Below are 13,292 nucleotides of genomic sequence, written 5' to 3' on the forward strand. Positions count from 1 at the left end.
AAAAACAAAACAGTTAAAGTAATTAAAAAGAATTAACCATTGCGATGAATCTTCTTTTGAGAAACTTTGCTTCACTAGTAGTGATGTCGGTATACGCCATCTTATATGCTTCGTCGTCAGGAATGTTTGTTGGTTCAACCAATAATCGAATTTCAACATATTTCCTTAAAATCTCCTGTTCACTTTCAATGGCTCCTGAACAGAAAGTCATGCAATAAATCCATCATCACACACTTATACCTGCAGTACTTTCTACGGGGTTTTTTTTAAGAAGAAAGATTGCAATTAACATTCTGAGTTCAAATTAGCAATAATCTTAAACGAACATGCTATATCTAAGTAAAAACAACAACAAAAGAACAAACAAAAACAAACAAAATAAAACAAACAAACAAAAACAAATAAATACAAATAAACAAAATAAAAAAACAACCTCTAAGTATGTTATGATACAACAATTGATTTAAATCCACACCATCTTGATTTGGTGTCACAGAAAATTCATCAATGCACACTTTACTAGTACCACGCAAGTACAGCTTACTCTCGACCTCCATACTTCCAGGTGTTGAACAGCTTATTGTATTCTCTTCTTTTCCATTTACATACAAAGTGATTTCTTGCCAATTACTTGAAAATTTAATCAAGAAATAGTTCCAATTTCGAATTCCAATATTCTCAATAGAATTGCGACAATTTTTAATCACAACATGCAATGCCATGGAATAATTAGATTGGCGCATTACACTAACTTTTATATTATTAAATTGGACTATATTTATTTCAGTATATTCGCTTTCTGTTGTTTGCATCGAAATTAATAACCACATTCCCAATGTGTATCCATTTTGACATCCTGTCATGGCTGATACACAGCCATGAGTGAGAGATCCCACTAAGAATGTTTCATTCGCAACACAAATACCATTGTTGATAGGACTTGCAACAGACATTGCACCTGTGGTCAGGCTAAACCTTTCCTTTTCGCCAATGTGCTGGTCTTGAATATCAAAAGATACATAGGATATTGAATTCTTGTACGACGAAAACTGAAGAGCTACGCAGAAGAATACAAAACATTCCTAATAGTGTCAATTTCTTACAAAAATGATAGTCAAATGATGTACATTTATTTCAATGTTAAAGATCAAAACATTCGTTTAAGTCAGAAATAACTAAAATATAAACCTCCTTTTAACTTGGTTAACACAAATTTTATTAAAAACACAACCTGGCGAAAAAAGCCGATTTTTTTTGTTGATTATACATTTTAACTAGAAATTTTTGCTGACTTACTTAGATATGAAGGTCCATATCTTTAGGAAATAATAAGCAAAATTTATATCCCTTAATTAAATAATGCAACTGTTTGACCAATTGGAAAAAGTTGTTGCCACCTTAACCTATTCATAGAGGGTTTTTTTAAGGTACCAAATACCCTAGGACCATCTCAACGAACTTTAGAATAGCTTCAGCTATGTGGCAGGAATAAATATGGCATAAAAAATTGATTGCTAAGTATACTTGATTTTGTCGCTGGCCTTTTTGACACGAGTGGTTTGATTTGGATTTTGTTTTTTAAATGGTTCCTAGGTTATTCCCCTTTATAATATGACCTTTTGGGACAATACAAAAGGTCATTAAAACAAATGCTCAAAAAATCAATTTTTATTTCCAGGAACTAAATCAAAACTACTACTACATGGACATTTTTAATTAACATTTGCCAAATAAAAATATATTAAAAGCAACCAAGTTTTAGCCCTGTTGAGGCAGTATTTTAGGAGTTATAACAATCCAATCACAGAATCATTCTTCTTCTGGTTTTTCTTAAGTGTAAATTTATAGATGCACTGGACAGACACAAGTGAAAATGAAAGTTTATAATTCATTATTTAAAATGAACAAAACATTACCTCCACCACATGAAGGGTATATAAATCTTTTATTATTTTCTGGACAAATACAACCTCTGAAAAAAGGTATGGAGATACCACCATCCAAGCACGTTGACAAGTTAGTATGGTAGTATTCCTCTAAGGTAGAGATCGCCCAATCAAAGATAATCTCAAATTCCTGTATACTTAGTTTATTTTAACACTTGATACATACCTTGTCTGTTTGGGCAAAATTCCAGTTTTATTATTTCTTGTTTAGATAAACTTTTATTATGCATTTGAAAACAGGATAATGAGCCATGAAATTGTGTTTCTTTTGGACTTTTTCCTACATCAGCATCGTCTCGAGAAAAAAATATTGGTGATGGGAATGGATCAAAGGCTTCTCTTGCCACAGGAAATAACAAATCCAGCTAAAAAAGTCATGTTTAGGTATTCTATATTCTTAAACCTATCATGCTGTTGAGTTTTTGATTACCAACAAACAAAACAACGCAAAAAGATAAGTCTTTGATTTCTTGTTTACAGCTACCTTGCACACAGCTATTCAACTACCATTGGACACAGCCTTCCGCATGGGCGCACGCCCTGGTGCTCCAATCCATACAACCCTTGTTTGGTGTCATATATGTACTTTACTTTAGGCACGAAAGGGTTAATTAAAAGGCTGATGCCTTTTTATTCAGAAAGTTTAAGTTTCTGTAATCATTTATAATCCTTACTTATTTTTACGCTACAGGCTATTTTAAACAAAGGATAAATATAGCGGTATCCTTTAAAAAATTGTTTTATGTTGTTTTTTAGTGTATACTATTTTCACAGTGCTGACAATCGTATTTTTTGAGTTAAAAGGTAAGGACATTTTTATGGGCTTATGAATAGAATTTCGAACCAAAGCAATCATAATAAATTTTGTAGTGATTTTAGGAAGTTCTAATACTTTAATGCAATATATTAACCATATAATTAATGCAATATATTAACCATATAATTAATGCAATATATTAACCATATAATTAATGCAATATATTAACCAATAATGTTACAAAAACTGCACTAAATAATTTCTTGTTCACCATCATATGTAATTTTTTAAACGTAATTATTTTTTATTCTTTAAAATTATATATCGAATTATTAATACCTTATTATACATTATCATATATTAAATTTGATGAGATTTGAGGAGGAAGTCCAAATTGAAAATAATTAAAGAATTTTGGGAAGGCCTAGCAATCCGATTGATAGCTTCACAGAAAGAAACTTAATGCAATCGTTAGGTGGTTATACGTAGTAGATGTTAAAACTGAACTTACTACAACAAACAAACAAAAAAGCATAGACTACCTCATTGTTGAAGTAAAGCTTCATAAAACCATCTCCATAAATTAAACCAACGTACACTGGCGATTTTATGATAATTTCTGTCGCGCCAAAATGTTCAAGCTTTATGCCATTAGTAATCACACTATAATAATAGTCAGTATACATTAACTGAAAAAAGCAAAACAAAATGGCACCATTTTTTATGGAACATATGATATTGAAGATACAAAAAAATAAGCTTGAAAAAAACTATTTTCTAGAAAATATCCAAATTAAGTGGACTTAAACCAGTTCGAGCTAACGCTGACTGAGAGTAAATTTTTACTATCTATTTACATGTTTTCGTTTTACGACTTTTAGGTTAGTAGAACTTCAAAATAAGCATCTTTTTTGTTCCTGTTTTTATTACAGAGACTTGCGAAGCACAGCTAGTTGCCAGTTACAAATAAATCATTTTATATTATTATTTTGTGTTTAGTTAGTTACGCCGATACCAACTACAACGATCACTTGCCAACATCTTATTTGCACCCGAGAAGTTTCAACTATTCGAAATTCGTTTTCAAAAACGAACTAGATTAATTAAAAATAATTGTTTTTATCGATTTTTACGTTTCATCTATGTTCCATAAAAGCAGTGTTCACAAACTTGAACTAATTTTTTTCAATCTTATTCTTTCCCCTTCTTTGCTTTGCCGGTTATTGGTAATAATTACTTAATGATAATGTAAACACACTTAAACACTGAGAGTGCAAAAAATTCTCCAATTACAACGCTTATTTACAAAATCAAAAGATTCCTAGTTATTTTTTATATAAACTCGCCTTGTTTTTTAGTTTGAGGCAAGCTTTAAGAAGGAAAGTTTAATTGCCATTATTTGTCATTCTTGTTTTCTTCTGTTACATTGAACAGCTACCACAACTATATAGTTAAACTAGGGGGCTATTTATGAGAGACAGAACGGGACGATTGTCGGGAAGGGGACGTTTGCAAGGATCCTGCCCTCGAGATACTTTTTGCATATTTCAATTGAAAGAAAAATCACATCCTGACACATTTTTTCTTCGTATATAAAGGCAGGACAAATTCCTGGCAAACGCTTTGTTCCGGTAATCATCCAATGCCACCTCTCATGTAAATAGCCTTAAACCTATTTTAAATTATATCCTTAAGATTTTTTTTAAAAACGTGTACACACTGGGGTTATGGAATTAGAAAAAGTTTTCGGACCGGTTCAAGTTGATTTTAGTTTATATATACTTTTTCTACCTACGCATTGTTTAGCTACTTAGGAAAAATTGCTTAGTCATTGTTTACCTGGATAAGTTTAAGAAAATTGCTTATTTTTCCACACACTCAATGTCTGCTAACATTTACTTTTGGTATCACTATTCACTATTTATTCAATCCAAGTGAATTGTTCAGCAATTGTGCAAAATTTTACAACTTCAGGGCAACTGTTAAATTTGATATTGTTTATGTAAATAAACTTTCAAACCAGTTCAAGTTAAATAAATTTCCCAACCATTCAAACTTAATTTTAATTTTTAAATTTACTTAAATTTGAACTCAATTTAATCTTTAAATTTAATTTAGTCATGTGTTGATAAGGAGGTACCACCTACCTTATTTTCAACAAGTTGCCAACCAAGGAGAATTTTAATTTATTTTGACTTCCTTCAGCTCCCAATTTGAAAATTGTTCGTTCAGAAGTCATTTTATTTTCGGCAACCAAATGCAATAAAATTGAAAATCGATGTTTGAAGTTATATGTATCAGTAAAGTTGGGTGAATTTATGATAGCATTGCTATCAGAAAGGTGATCAATATTACTATATAATGAATGTCTTAAAAAAAAATATTTATCCGAAAGAAAAACCGTTTGGATATGTTGGGCAGTCAGATCTAACCCTAAAAGTCCAAAATCTTTAAATGAGTTAAATGGATACAAAATTATTGGTTGTGAAAAATTTAAAGCTTTTAATCTCTCTTTGTAAGCAACAGTATCTAAAAAGAATTAAAAAGGCTGTTAGATCATGTCAATTTTTAATCAACCATTACTTTTGATTCACCAAAAATCATGCATACCTAACGTGTCAAATTCAGGGGTATATTCGTTATTAATTTGCACGGAAGCGTTGTTCACGAACCCTTGAATATGATCAATTGCAATATGACCTTTGCTGCCAAGGTTATTAAATGTTGTGAATGTAATCTAAAAAATGTAATCTAATAAATTACAAAAAGTTCCAGCTCGTTTTTTGGAATAGGAAAAATGACTTCAATTTCATTTAAGAATACACAGATTCAGTTCTACTACTCTGTTAAATGGTGTGCCTCTTGACATCAACAAATGCGTTTTTGAATAGAATGTTTCTTGTAGTCTTATTTTCTTTCCCTACTCAAATACCTTATGTTTGGGTGAAGTACCTTTGAAAGTGACATGTAGTACAAAAACTAACTAGTTACCATTTTTTTTTTAACAATAACAAAAACATTAGTTAGTGGAGTTCTTTTGATATAAAAGATTTAGATATTATCCAAAATACATAAATATTTACCTGAAAAAACTCTCCCAGTCCTTCAATAGAAATCCACACTTGTCTCCAATAATTACCTTGTGAACCTTTAAAACGATAAATGAGCTTATCTAATATGGTTTGATGTTGCCACACAAACAATGTTCCAACATCAGGTCCAAACATGTAAATCCAAAACGATAAAGCTTTCATATTTGGTCGAAATATAGGTGAAGAATATATCATTGGAGAAATAACAGGTGAATATTTAGAGGGGAAAAAGATGTATGGATCTAAAAAAATAAGTAAATAAAAAATATCGAATACGATAGAGCAAAATTGACAAACATAATTAAAACATATCACTAACTTACTATAGGAATTAATTCAAATTTAGTATATTTTTAAAAAATTATTTAAAAAGACATAACTAACTTTACTGCAGTTCCAAGAAGACTTACATTTATAGTACGTAAAATTATCATATTACTTACTAAAATCACGTGTTTCATAGTATACAGCCAGTTGTGTCTCTCTAGCATTTATTCTAGCATTTCTAACAATGCCGTCATTTGTTTCCATTTGAATATGAAATGTGACAATGTGTCCTTCTCTCCATGTAGATTTTTGAGTAACAAATTCTATATGTGCTGTTACATCAACAGGATAACTGACTCCTTGCTCAAAATTACTAACATTACGATACAAGGGTTCAACAAATTCATAGTCATTTTCATTGGAAAATGGGAAGCACTTTGACGAGCCGAATTTGCTGTTTTGATTAAGATCTATTTTTAATGCGTAATGATCACCATTATTTTCAATTGGTAAAAACTTCAAGAATGCATTTTTAATAACAGAATGCTGCGTAATATTCAGTTGGAACTGGAAAATACCAACTGAACTTTTATCAGCTTGTACTCTTGGAAAGCCAGTACTGTTAGAGTCATAAAGGCAGACACCAGGAGAATGATAAATTGTTGAGTGCACTGGGGTTGATGTGGCAATTAAAAGTGTTTCTGGAACTAAAATTAAAATTAACAATACCCTTACTCATTGTAATAAGAACATTTTTTTGCAGTATTCTCATTCAATATATAACGCACAACAACTTACCATCACACATGTATTGTGAAAGACTTGAGCAATCAACATCAACTAGGCCTCCTTTGCAATAAATACCTCCACACATTTCACTCGCTCCGTTTGGTTCACCAGAATACCATCCAAATGTAGCAGAACTACCATTGGACCACACAAAATTATTACCATCAACAGATGAGAGTCCAATGTAAGTGAAGAAAGGATTAGGGTAAGCCAATCTCATGATATGATTTAACATGCCTCTATCAATGTTTGAAACAAGATCAGCCTGCATAACTTGACATTCTTTTCTAGAGTCATCAAAATTACGTTGAAGTGGTGATAGTTGGTATTTCGATGAGTATGCTGAAGAAAAAAAAAGGTGAATAGTCAAGTCTAAAGTAACAATTTAAAAAAAAGTTTTAGAAGTGCTATGCAAATCGGCATCATCTACGTAGGAAAAATATTTAAAAAAGAAATAAACTGCGTAAAGTTTGTGTAAAACAACACATATTTGTTTCTTCTATTTCCCCTTTAAAAATGTTTTATTTAACAAAAACAAGAGACACCAAGAAATAAAATTAATTTTTTAGATACCTTGCTACTCAATGTTTTAAACTTAAATTACTTTCAATTTTGTCAAATTTTAATATTTAGTCAAATTTTATTCGATTCGTTTTACATCGTTTTAAAGGTTCATTTTTTTAAAAAATCAAAATAAATTTAGCAAAGGGAGATCATCTCAATCCTAAATTAATAATCATTTGAAAAACAATGGTAAACAATAATCAGATTTTAACTTGACTTGCAGTAGGAAAAAAAATAAAATCAGAAGAAATACCTTGTGAGAATTACAAAACATCTCGTCCTGGATGTCCATATAATAAAAATAGGGAACTTACTTTGCTGAAGTCGAGTGTGAAAAATGCTGTTATCATCACTTTTTATGAATAAAATGTGATTATCATCCACAAAAGCATGATCCAAAGATGATTCACTAGTAATGTTTTGCCATTCTTCAAATTGGCGCCACACCCAAATCCCATCACATGTAGATATTACAATTTGTGTTTCGAATGCTTCCAAAGCTTTCAAACAATTGGATGGAAGCGGAGATGTTATAGTTAGTATACTATCATTGATTGGTACTTTTTTAATGGTGTTATCAGTTGTTGAATGAGCAAAAACAGCATCAGAATCATCCGAAGCACAAATAATATCAATATCAGCAGCAAGTGTTTTCATATTTTCTACAATTTAAAAAACCGTATTAATTTATTAATTAGTATTAATTTTAGAACATAAGTAACCCTTATAATCTCTCAAATTTAAATCCAACGCTGGCAAAATCTTACTAATTTGTCATCAAAACAGTATCACTAAAGTTGAAGAGGGACACTAAGGTGTATCGAACATATTACACCAAAAAATTATTAGAGTTTTTTTTAATTTTTTTAAAAAACTTTTCGTTTTCTTATTTCCAGATATTTCCATTTAAAGATTTTCAGAATTTAGGGAATGCAAATTTCGATATAAGAAAACCCTGGGAGAAACCAGCTTCGCACCTAAGACCATCACCAGTTTATATTGCTCAAACTGTTATTGTTTATATTGAAATAATGGTGCATATATGAGGTATTTAACTAAGTATCCATAACATTCAAAGAGCCACAATGTAAACACAAAAACCAAAGAAAAACCTTTACAACGTACATGCAACAGATAAAATCAAAATCTACATAAAAAGCATTTTTATAGATTCAAAAAGTTCAAATAAAACACCACAGCCACAAATACTTTAAAACATGTATACATATTTTTACACATCACCTATTTTCACAATTGCTGTGCAAAAAAGGGTCTTACCACTTGCAATTTTTTCTTTTCCACTCAGTGTATTGCTTTTAACACAAAAAATGTGGGTAACTGTCACAGCAAACTGATTACAATTTTCATCATGCTTTACAGGAGTTCCATCTCCATGAAAATGCACGTCTCCATCAGTTCTTAATGTCCAAATGCTTCCATTGCTGTCAAATTTGATTGCCTTAAGGTTCCCAGTTTGAGATGTATCAGGTTTCCAAGCACTCAGAGGCTGGGGTGGCTTACTATACAATTCCCCACTGTGTCCTATACAATACCACCATTTATTTACTGGATGTTTTTCAATTTTGACACAGGCTTCAGTGGCAACTTTACCAAATTTGTCTAAACAAGTAATTTATTAATTTTAAGTATTTCATAACAAATTAAAATGTGTGCAACATTTCGTGTGGTATTAAAAATACACGAAACACTCAAATCGTTATTTTTGTCAAATTTCGGATGTTTATATCATTGGAAAGGTTATAATTTATAAAAAATTTATTTTAAAAAAAATATATAAAAATTTGGCAGAAAAAAAGAGAAAGGAAAAAATATAAAAGAACAAACCTTTCTTTTAAGTTATTTTCAGTAAAATTTAATTTATTTACAAAGTTTAAGCCTCGAGATGCAAAAACAACTCTTGTTCAATATAACCCTACATTCACAAATGCTTGTACCTAAAAGGTATAAGCATTTGTATATGTGGAAAACTAAAAAATGTAAATGTTCTGGACATGCTCCAATGGTGCGTGTTTCTTCTTCAAAATGAATTGTTAAGATTTTTTTTACAGTATAAAGAATAAAAAAACAACAACATAAATTTGGAACTACACCTATCAAAATCAAGAAACTGTTTTAATCGAATAGATTTGAATGGCAATAGCATGTTTCTGGTCAGTAGCTATTCAATTAAACACATAGTCAAAAACATGAAATAATTAAGCTTCTCAAACTAGATGAAGCAACAAATTGTTTAAACATTAATTTTAGCGACATTGAATTAGGAGAAAAATAGTTTTAAAACATTTAGTACTTTTATTCTAGGAGTATTATTCTAGGATAATCCCTAACTCCCTGAATGAAAAAAAGTTGACTTATATGGCTCCCACCTAGGACAACCCCCCTGGACAATTGCACCCACTAATTACCACTAAATGCTTGCTCCCTGGATTAAAAAGAATGTCTGCTTTTCTCAGTTGATCAACCAACAATTTGTTAAAAAACTGATACATTCTTAACTAAATATACTTTACAAGTGTAAGAAAACCGTCAAGCTAAGCTTTTTTAAGGCTATTTTACTAAAATATGGAGGGTAAAAATGTGATAATTAATGTTAAATGTCTTTTTGCTAAAACGCAATGTTGCACTACTTTGACTATATTATGATCATTCTTTGAGCTATGGTACACAATCTCATTTTTGTCTGATGTCAGCATTGTCTTCGGCCCTTTTGTGCCCCTAAACCCGTTTAATCAATATAAAAGCATCACATCACAGGTTGATGAACCATGGAGACAGTTACTTTCTATCAAAGACTGATGCTCTATCAAAATAATGCAGTCTGGTATAAAAGTTCTGGGAAGAAGATGATTGAGGATCAAAAATCGAATGGACTGAAAAATAGAGAAATAACAACAATTGCAAAAAAGATTAGAATAGAACTTGAAGATGTGAGGATAATGGCAAAAACAGGTCAAGAAAAAAATAAAGAGAACCTTCATACAGAAATAGAATAAAAGGAAGAAACGATAAAAAAATTAGACATCAAAAATATCAAAAGTTTGTAAGAAAAAAGAAAAACAGGATTAGAATTGCTCGGAAAGTGAAACATGTGAAAATCAGTTAGACTTTCGAAGGAGCAGCAGAAAGTGTAATTTGCTGATGAATGTGAATATTAAATGCATTAACATCGCTCTCAGTGAAAGAAAACATGTGAAATGTGAAAACCCCTGATTTAATACCTGGAGATTTCAATATGAATAGTTTGAAGGCACCTTAATTTCTACTATTCATTCACTGAACTATCACTTGATTGTTCCTTAACCTACTCATACTATGGGTGGATTGATGTATCACATACATGCGTCTACTCATTTTAATGAGACTACAAGTTTCAGTTTTAAAATAACCCAAGTACATTATTCTGATCATAATGCAATTTCTTTACTATTTTGACATGCTTTAAATTTTGGTTCTTTATTTTGTTATTTATGTCATTCACATATTATTGAAACTACATCTACAATATGATGAGTATCATTTTGTCTAATTTCAAGGCGCATATTGTAGCTATGTTAAGATTTTATATTATTCATATTCTGATTATTGGCTACGTCACTGCTATGCCTCCCATTAAAACTATGAAAAATCAGAAAAGAAAGTACTTTGACTTCACATTGAATACAGCAGAAAAAACAAGAAAAAGTGAAAAACATATTTTGGTGAACTACATATTTAAAAAACATTCTGGTTATCAAAAAAATAACATATTATGGCAGGAGGGGGGATACCGTCCCCTCTCTTAATACTTTTTCATAGGCTTCTCCAAATTGAATCAAACTTGGCACACTTATAGTACGTTACAAAAAGAATACAATTTAAGCAATAAATCACAAGCTTTAAATTTGTTCAAAATAACACTTACTGCTTAAAATTCAATTAATTTAGTTTTACATTCTGTTTAAAGTTTCTGAAAGCTAAATAAACGTTTTATTACAGATTTTCGGTTTTTACATAATTTTGCATAGAAAGTTGCAAAAAATTGCCTGGAAATCCGTTTTTCCTTCGATTTTGGGGTAAAATTCGAGAAAATTGGGAAAGCGAATTATTCACATGTCCAAAACATGCAGAACGATTCTATTTGATGAAATTGAGTTGTGTTGTAAGTTTCAAGTTCTAACGATAATCCTAACAAGTTTTCTGAAAGGTATGGGGCCGAAAAATTTGGCATGCAGGTGTCTAATAGATAAATATTTGTTTTGTACAAACATGCGAATTTCTAATTATTTATTCATAAACACAGTGGAGTTGCTATGTCATTTATATTCTATTCCAAGTTGTTGATATTTTGTTGTCCTGCTATAGTTTTTGTCTTACTTACTTACGTACTTATCTTACTTACTTACACAAGAATTTTCCATGTGCAAGTATTTTTGAGATTGAAATAGTCTACCTGCGATGAAGAAAATTCATCAACAGGTACATATCGCCAAACTTTATCCCAATAAATTTTTGGAAATGGCTGCTACCTTTTTTTAAGGTTTTGAAAAGCAAAGTCTGCAATGTTATCTTTTTATCTTAAGTAAACTGGGTTTGAAGTGGCGCCATTAATTACCCAATTTTACATCTGCATAACTTTCCTGTTTAACAGTAATTTCATGGTGTTAAGTAATGTGTCCTTTTTCAGTACATTTGTGTACGGTAAGCCAACAATACAATATGCTTGTTGTCTTCAATTCATGCGTTTCTGATAAATTTTACTCTTTCAAGTTTTTTACATTAATCACTTACTGTGTAATTCCTAAGAATAGTAGCTAAATTTATCGATAAATTAAACAAAGAAGATCCTATATATGAAACCGTTAGACAAGTTGTAATTCAATATGTATTTTTGGAAAAGGCAGTGAAATGATTGAAGGTTTAAGATTGTAATCAGATTTATAATCGATGCAAATATCTTTATTTAAAGGTATCAAGATATTCTTTGTGTCACACTTGATAGTTTTTGTGTTGGATCTCATTGGAGGAGTGCATTTGGATCTTTGCTACACCCAAAATGACCATTGTATGTATGGCCTTTATCTGCTAACACGATCATAATATCATTATCCTTTTTCAATTTCAATAATGTCATGCATTTCTGTTTGGTTATGTTATCTCTAGTGTCTGCTTCTTCCTTTGACAATACTTAATTGTCTGCTCCACACTCGCAACAATTTCTCTAGTTAGTAAACTTGACACAATAATCCATCCCTTTTAATAGAAAAATGTTCTTCTCTTGCTCTGATAGTTGTTTGAAAGAGATTTACATAATTTATTTCGATGTAGCTATGGCAATATTATCAATAACCACTAGTCTATTGAGATTTGAGTAATTTCGGCACACAACCTTTTCTCTTTCTTGCAACTCCCATTGTGAATTATTATCATTTGATCGTAATGATTACCGAAAAAACTGATTGTTCCCATTAATCTAAATCTTTGTATTTCTCAAATTATTTCTCTCCACATGCTTTTCAGCCCTTGAAATTAAATTGCTGATTTCCAACAGCGTTACATTTCGCGATGGCAAAAATCTGCTAAGGCTGCTCAGTTCAATTTTGTTGTGCAACTTCTAGACTTAAGGTTACTGTAAAGGAAACAATTATTTTTTTAGGTTTTTTGCAAAAAATTCATGACATATAGAAAAAAAAATTCTCTTTCCAATGACATATTTTATAGTCTATGAAAATATTTGGAACATCCCTTTTTTCTGGAAAAAGCCTTTTTAGAGCTGTTATATCCTTCACACCTTTGAAAAAATAAGTGCAAAATGAGTTGAGCTTATTTTTTCTAAACATTATGCATAATATGAAACTTCCGTATAAAAATATGCATATT

The 13,292-nt window shown here is 30.6% G+C and overlaps 1 protein-coding gene across 3 annotated transcripts in view; it reads right to left on the minus strand.

The window, feature by feature from the left end:
* LOC130655710 (uncharacterized) overlaps window positions 1-13,292 on the minus strand; it is a 74,682-nt gene that overhangs the window by 16,294 nt on the left and 45,096 nt on the right. For all 3 annotated transcript variants that reach the window (XM_057458491.1, XM_057458490.1, XM_057458492.1), the window contains exons 17-28: window positions 8,694-9,035; window positions 7,730-8,077; window positions 6,861-7,193; window positions 6,239-6,769; window positions 5,787-6,037; window positions 5,314-5,440; window positions 4,851-5,232; window positions 3,246-3,366; window positions 2,113-2,311; window positions 1,917-2,036; window positions 434-1,057; window positions 38-195 (exon numbers count right to left, since the gene is read on the minus strand). In XM_057458491.1, coding sequence (XP_057314474.1) covers window positions 38-195; window positions 434-1,057; window positions 1,917-2,036; window positions 2,113-2,311; window positions 3,246-3,366; window positions 4,851-5,232; window positions 5,314-5,440; window positions 5,787-6,037; window positions 6,239-6,769; window positions 6,861-7,193; window positions 7,730-8,077; window positions 8,694-9,035 — 3,536 coding nt within the window. The remainder of the gene's footprint in view (window positions 1-37; window positions 196-433; window positions 1,058-1,916; window positions 2,037-2,112; window positions 2,312-3,245; window positions 3,367-4,850; window positions 5,233-5,313; window positions 5,441-5,786; window positions 6,038-6,238; window positions 6,770-6,860; window positions 7,194-7,729; window positions 8,078-8,693; window positions 9,036-13,292) is intronic.

This window comes from Hydractinia symbiolongicarpus, chromosome 8 (assembly GCF_029227915.1).
Source record: "Hydractinia symbiolongicarpus strain clone_291-10 chromosome 8, HSymV2.1, whole genome shotgun sequence".
Lineage (NCBI taxonomy): Eukaryota > Metazoa > Cnidaria > Hydrozoa > Anthoathecata > Hydractiniidae > Hydractinia > Hydractinia symbiolongicarpus.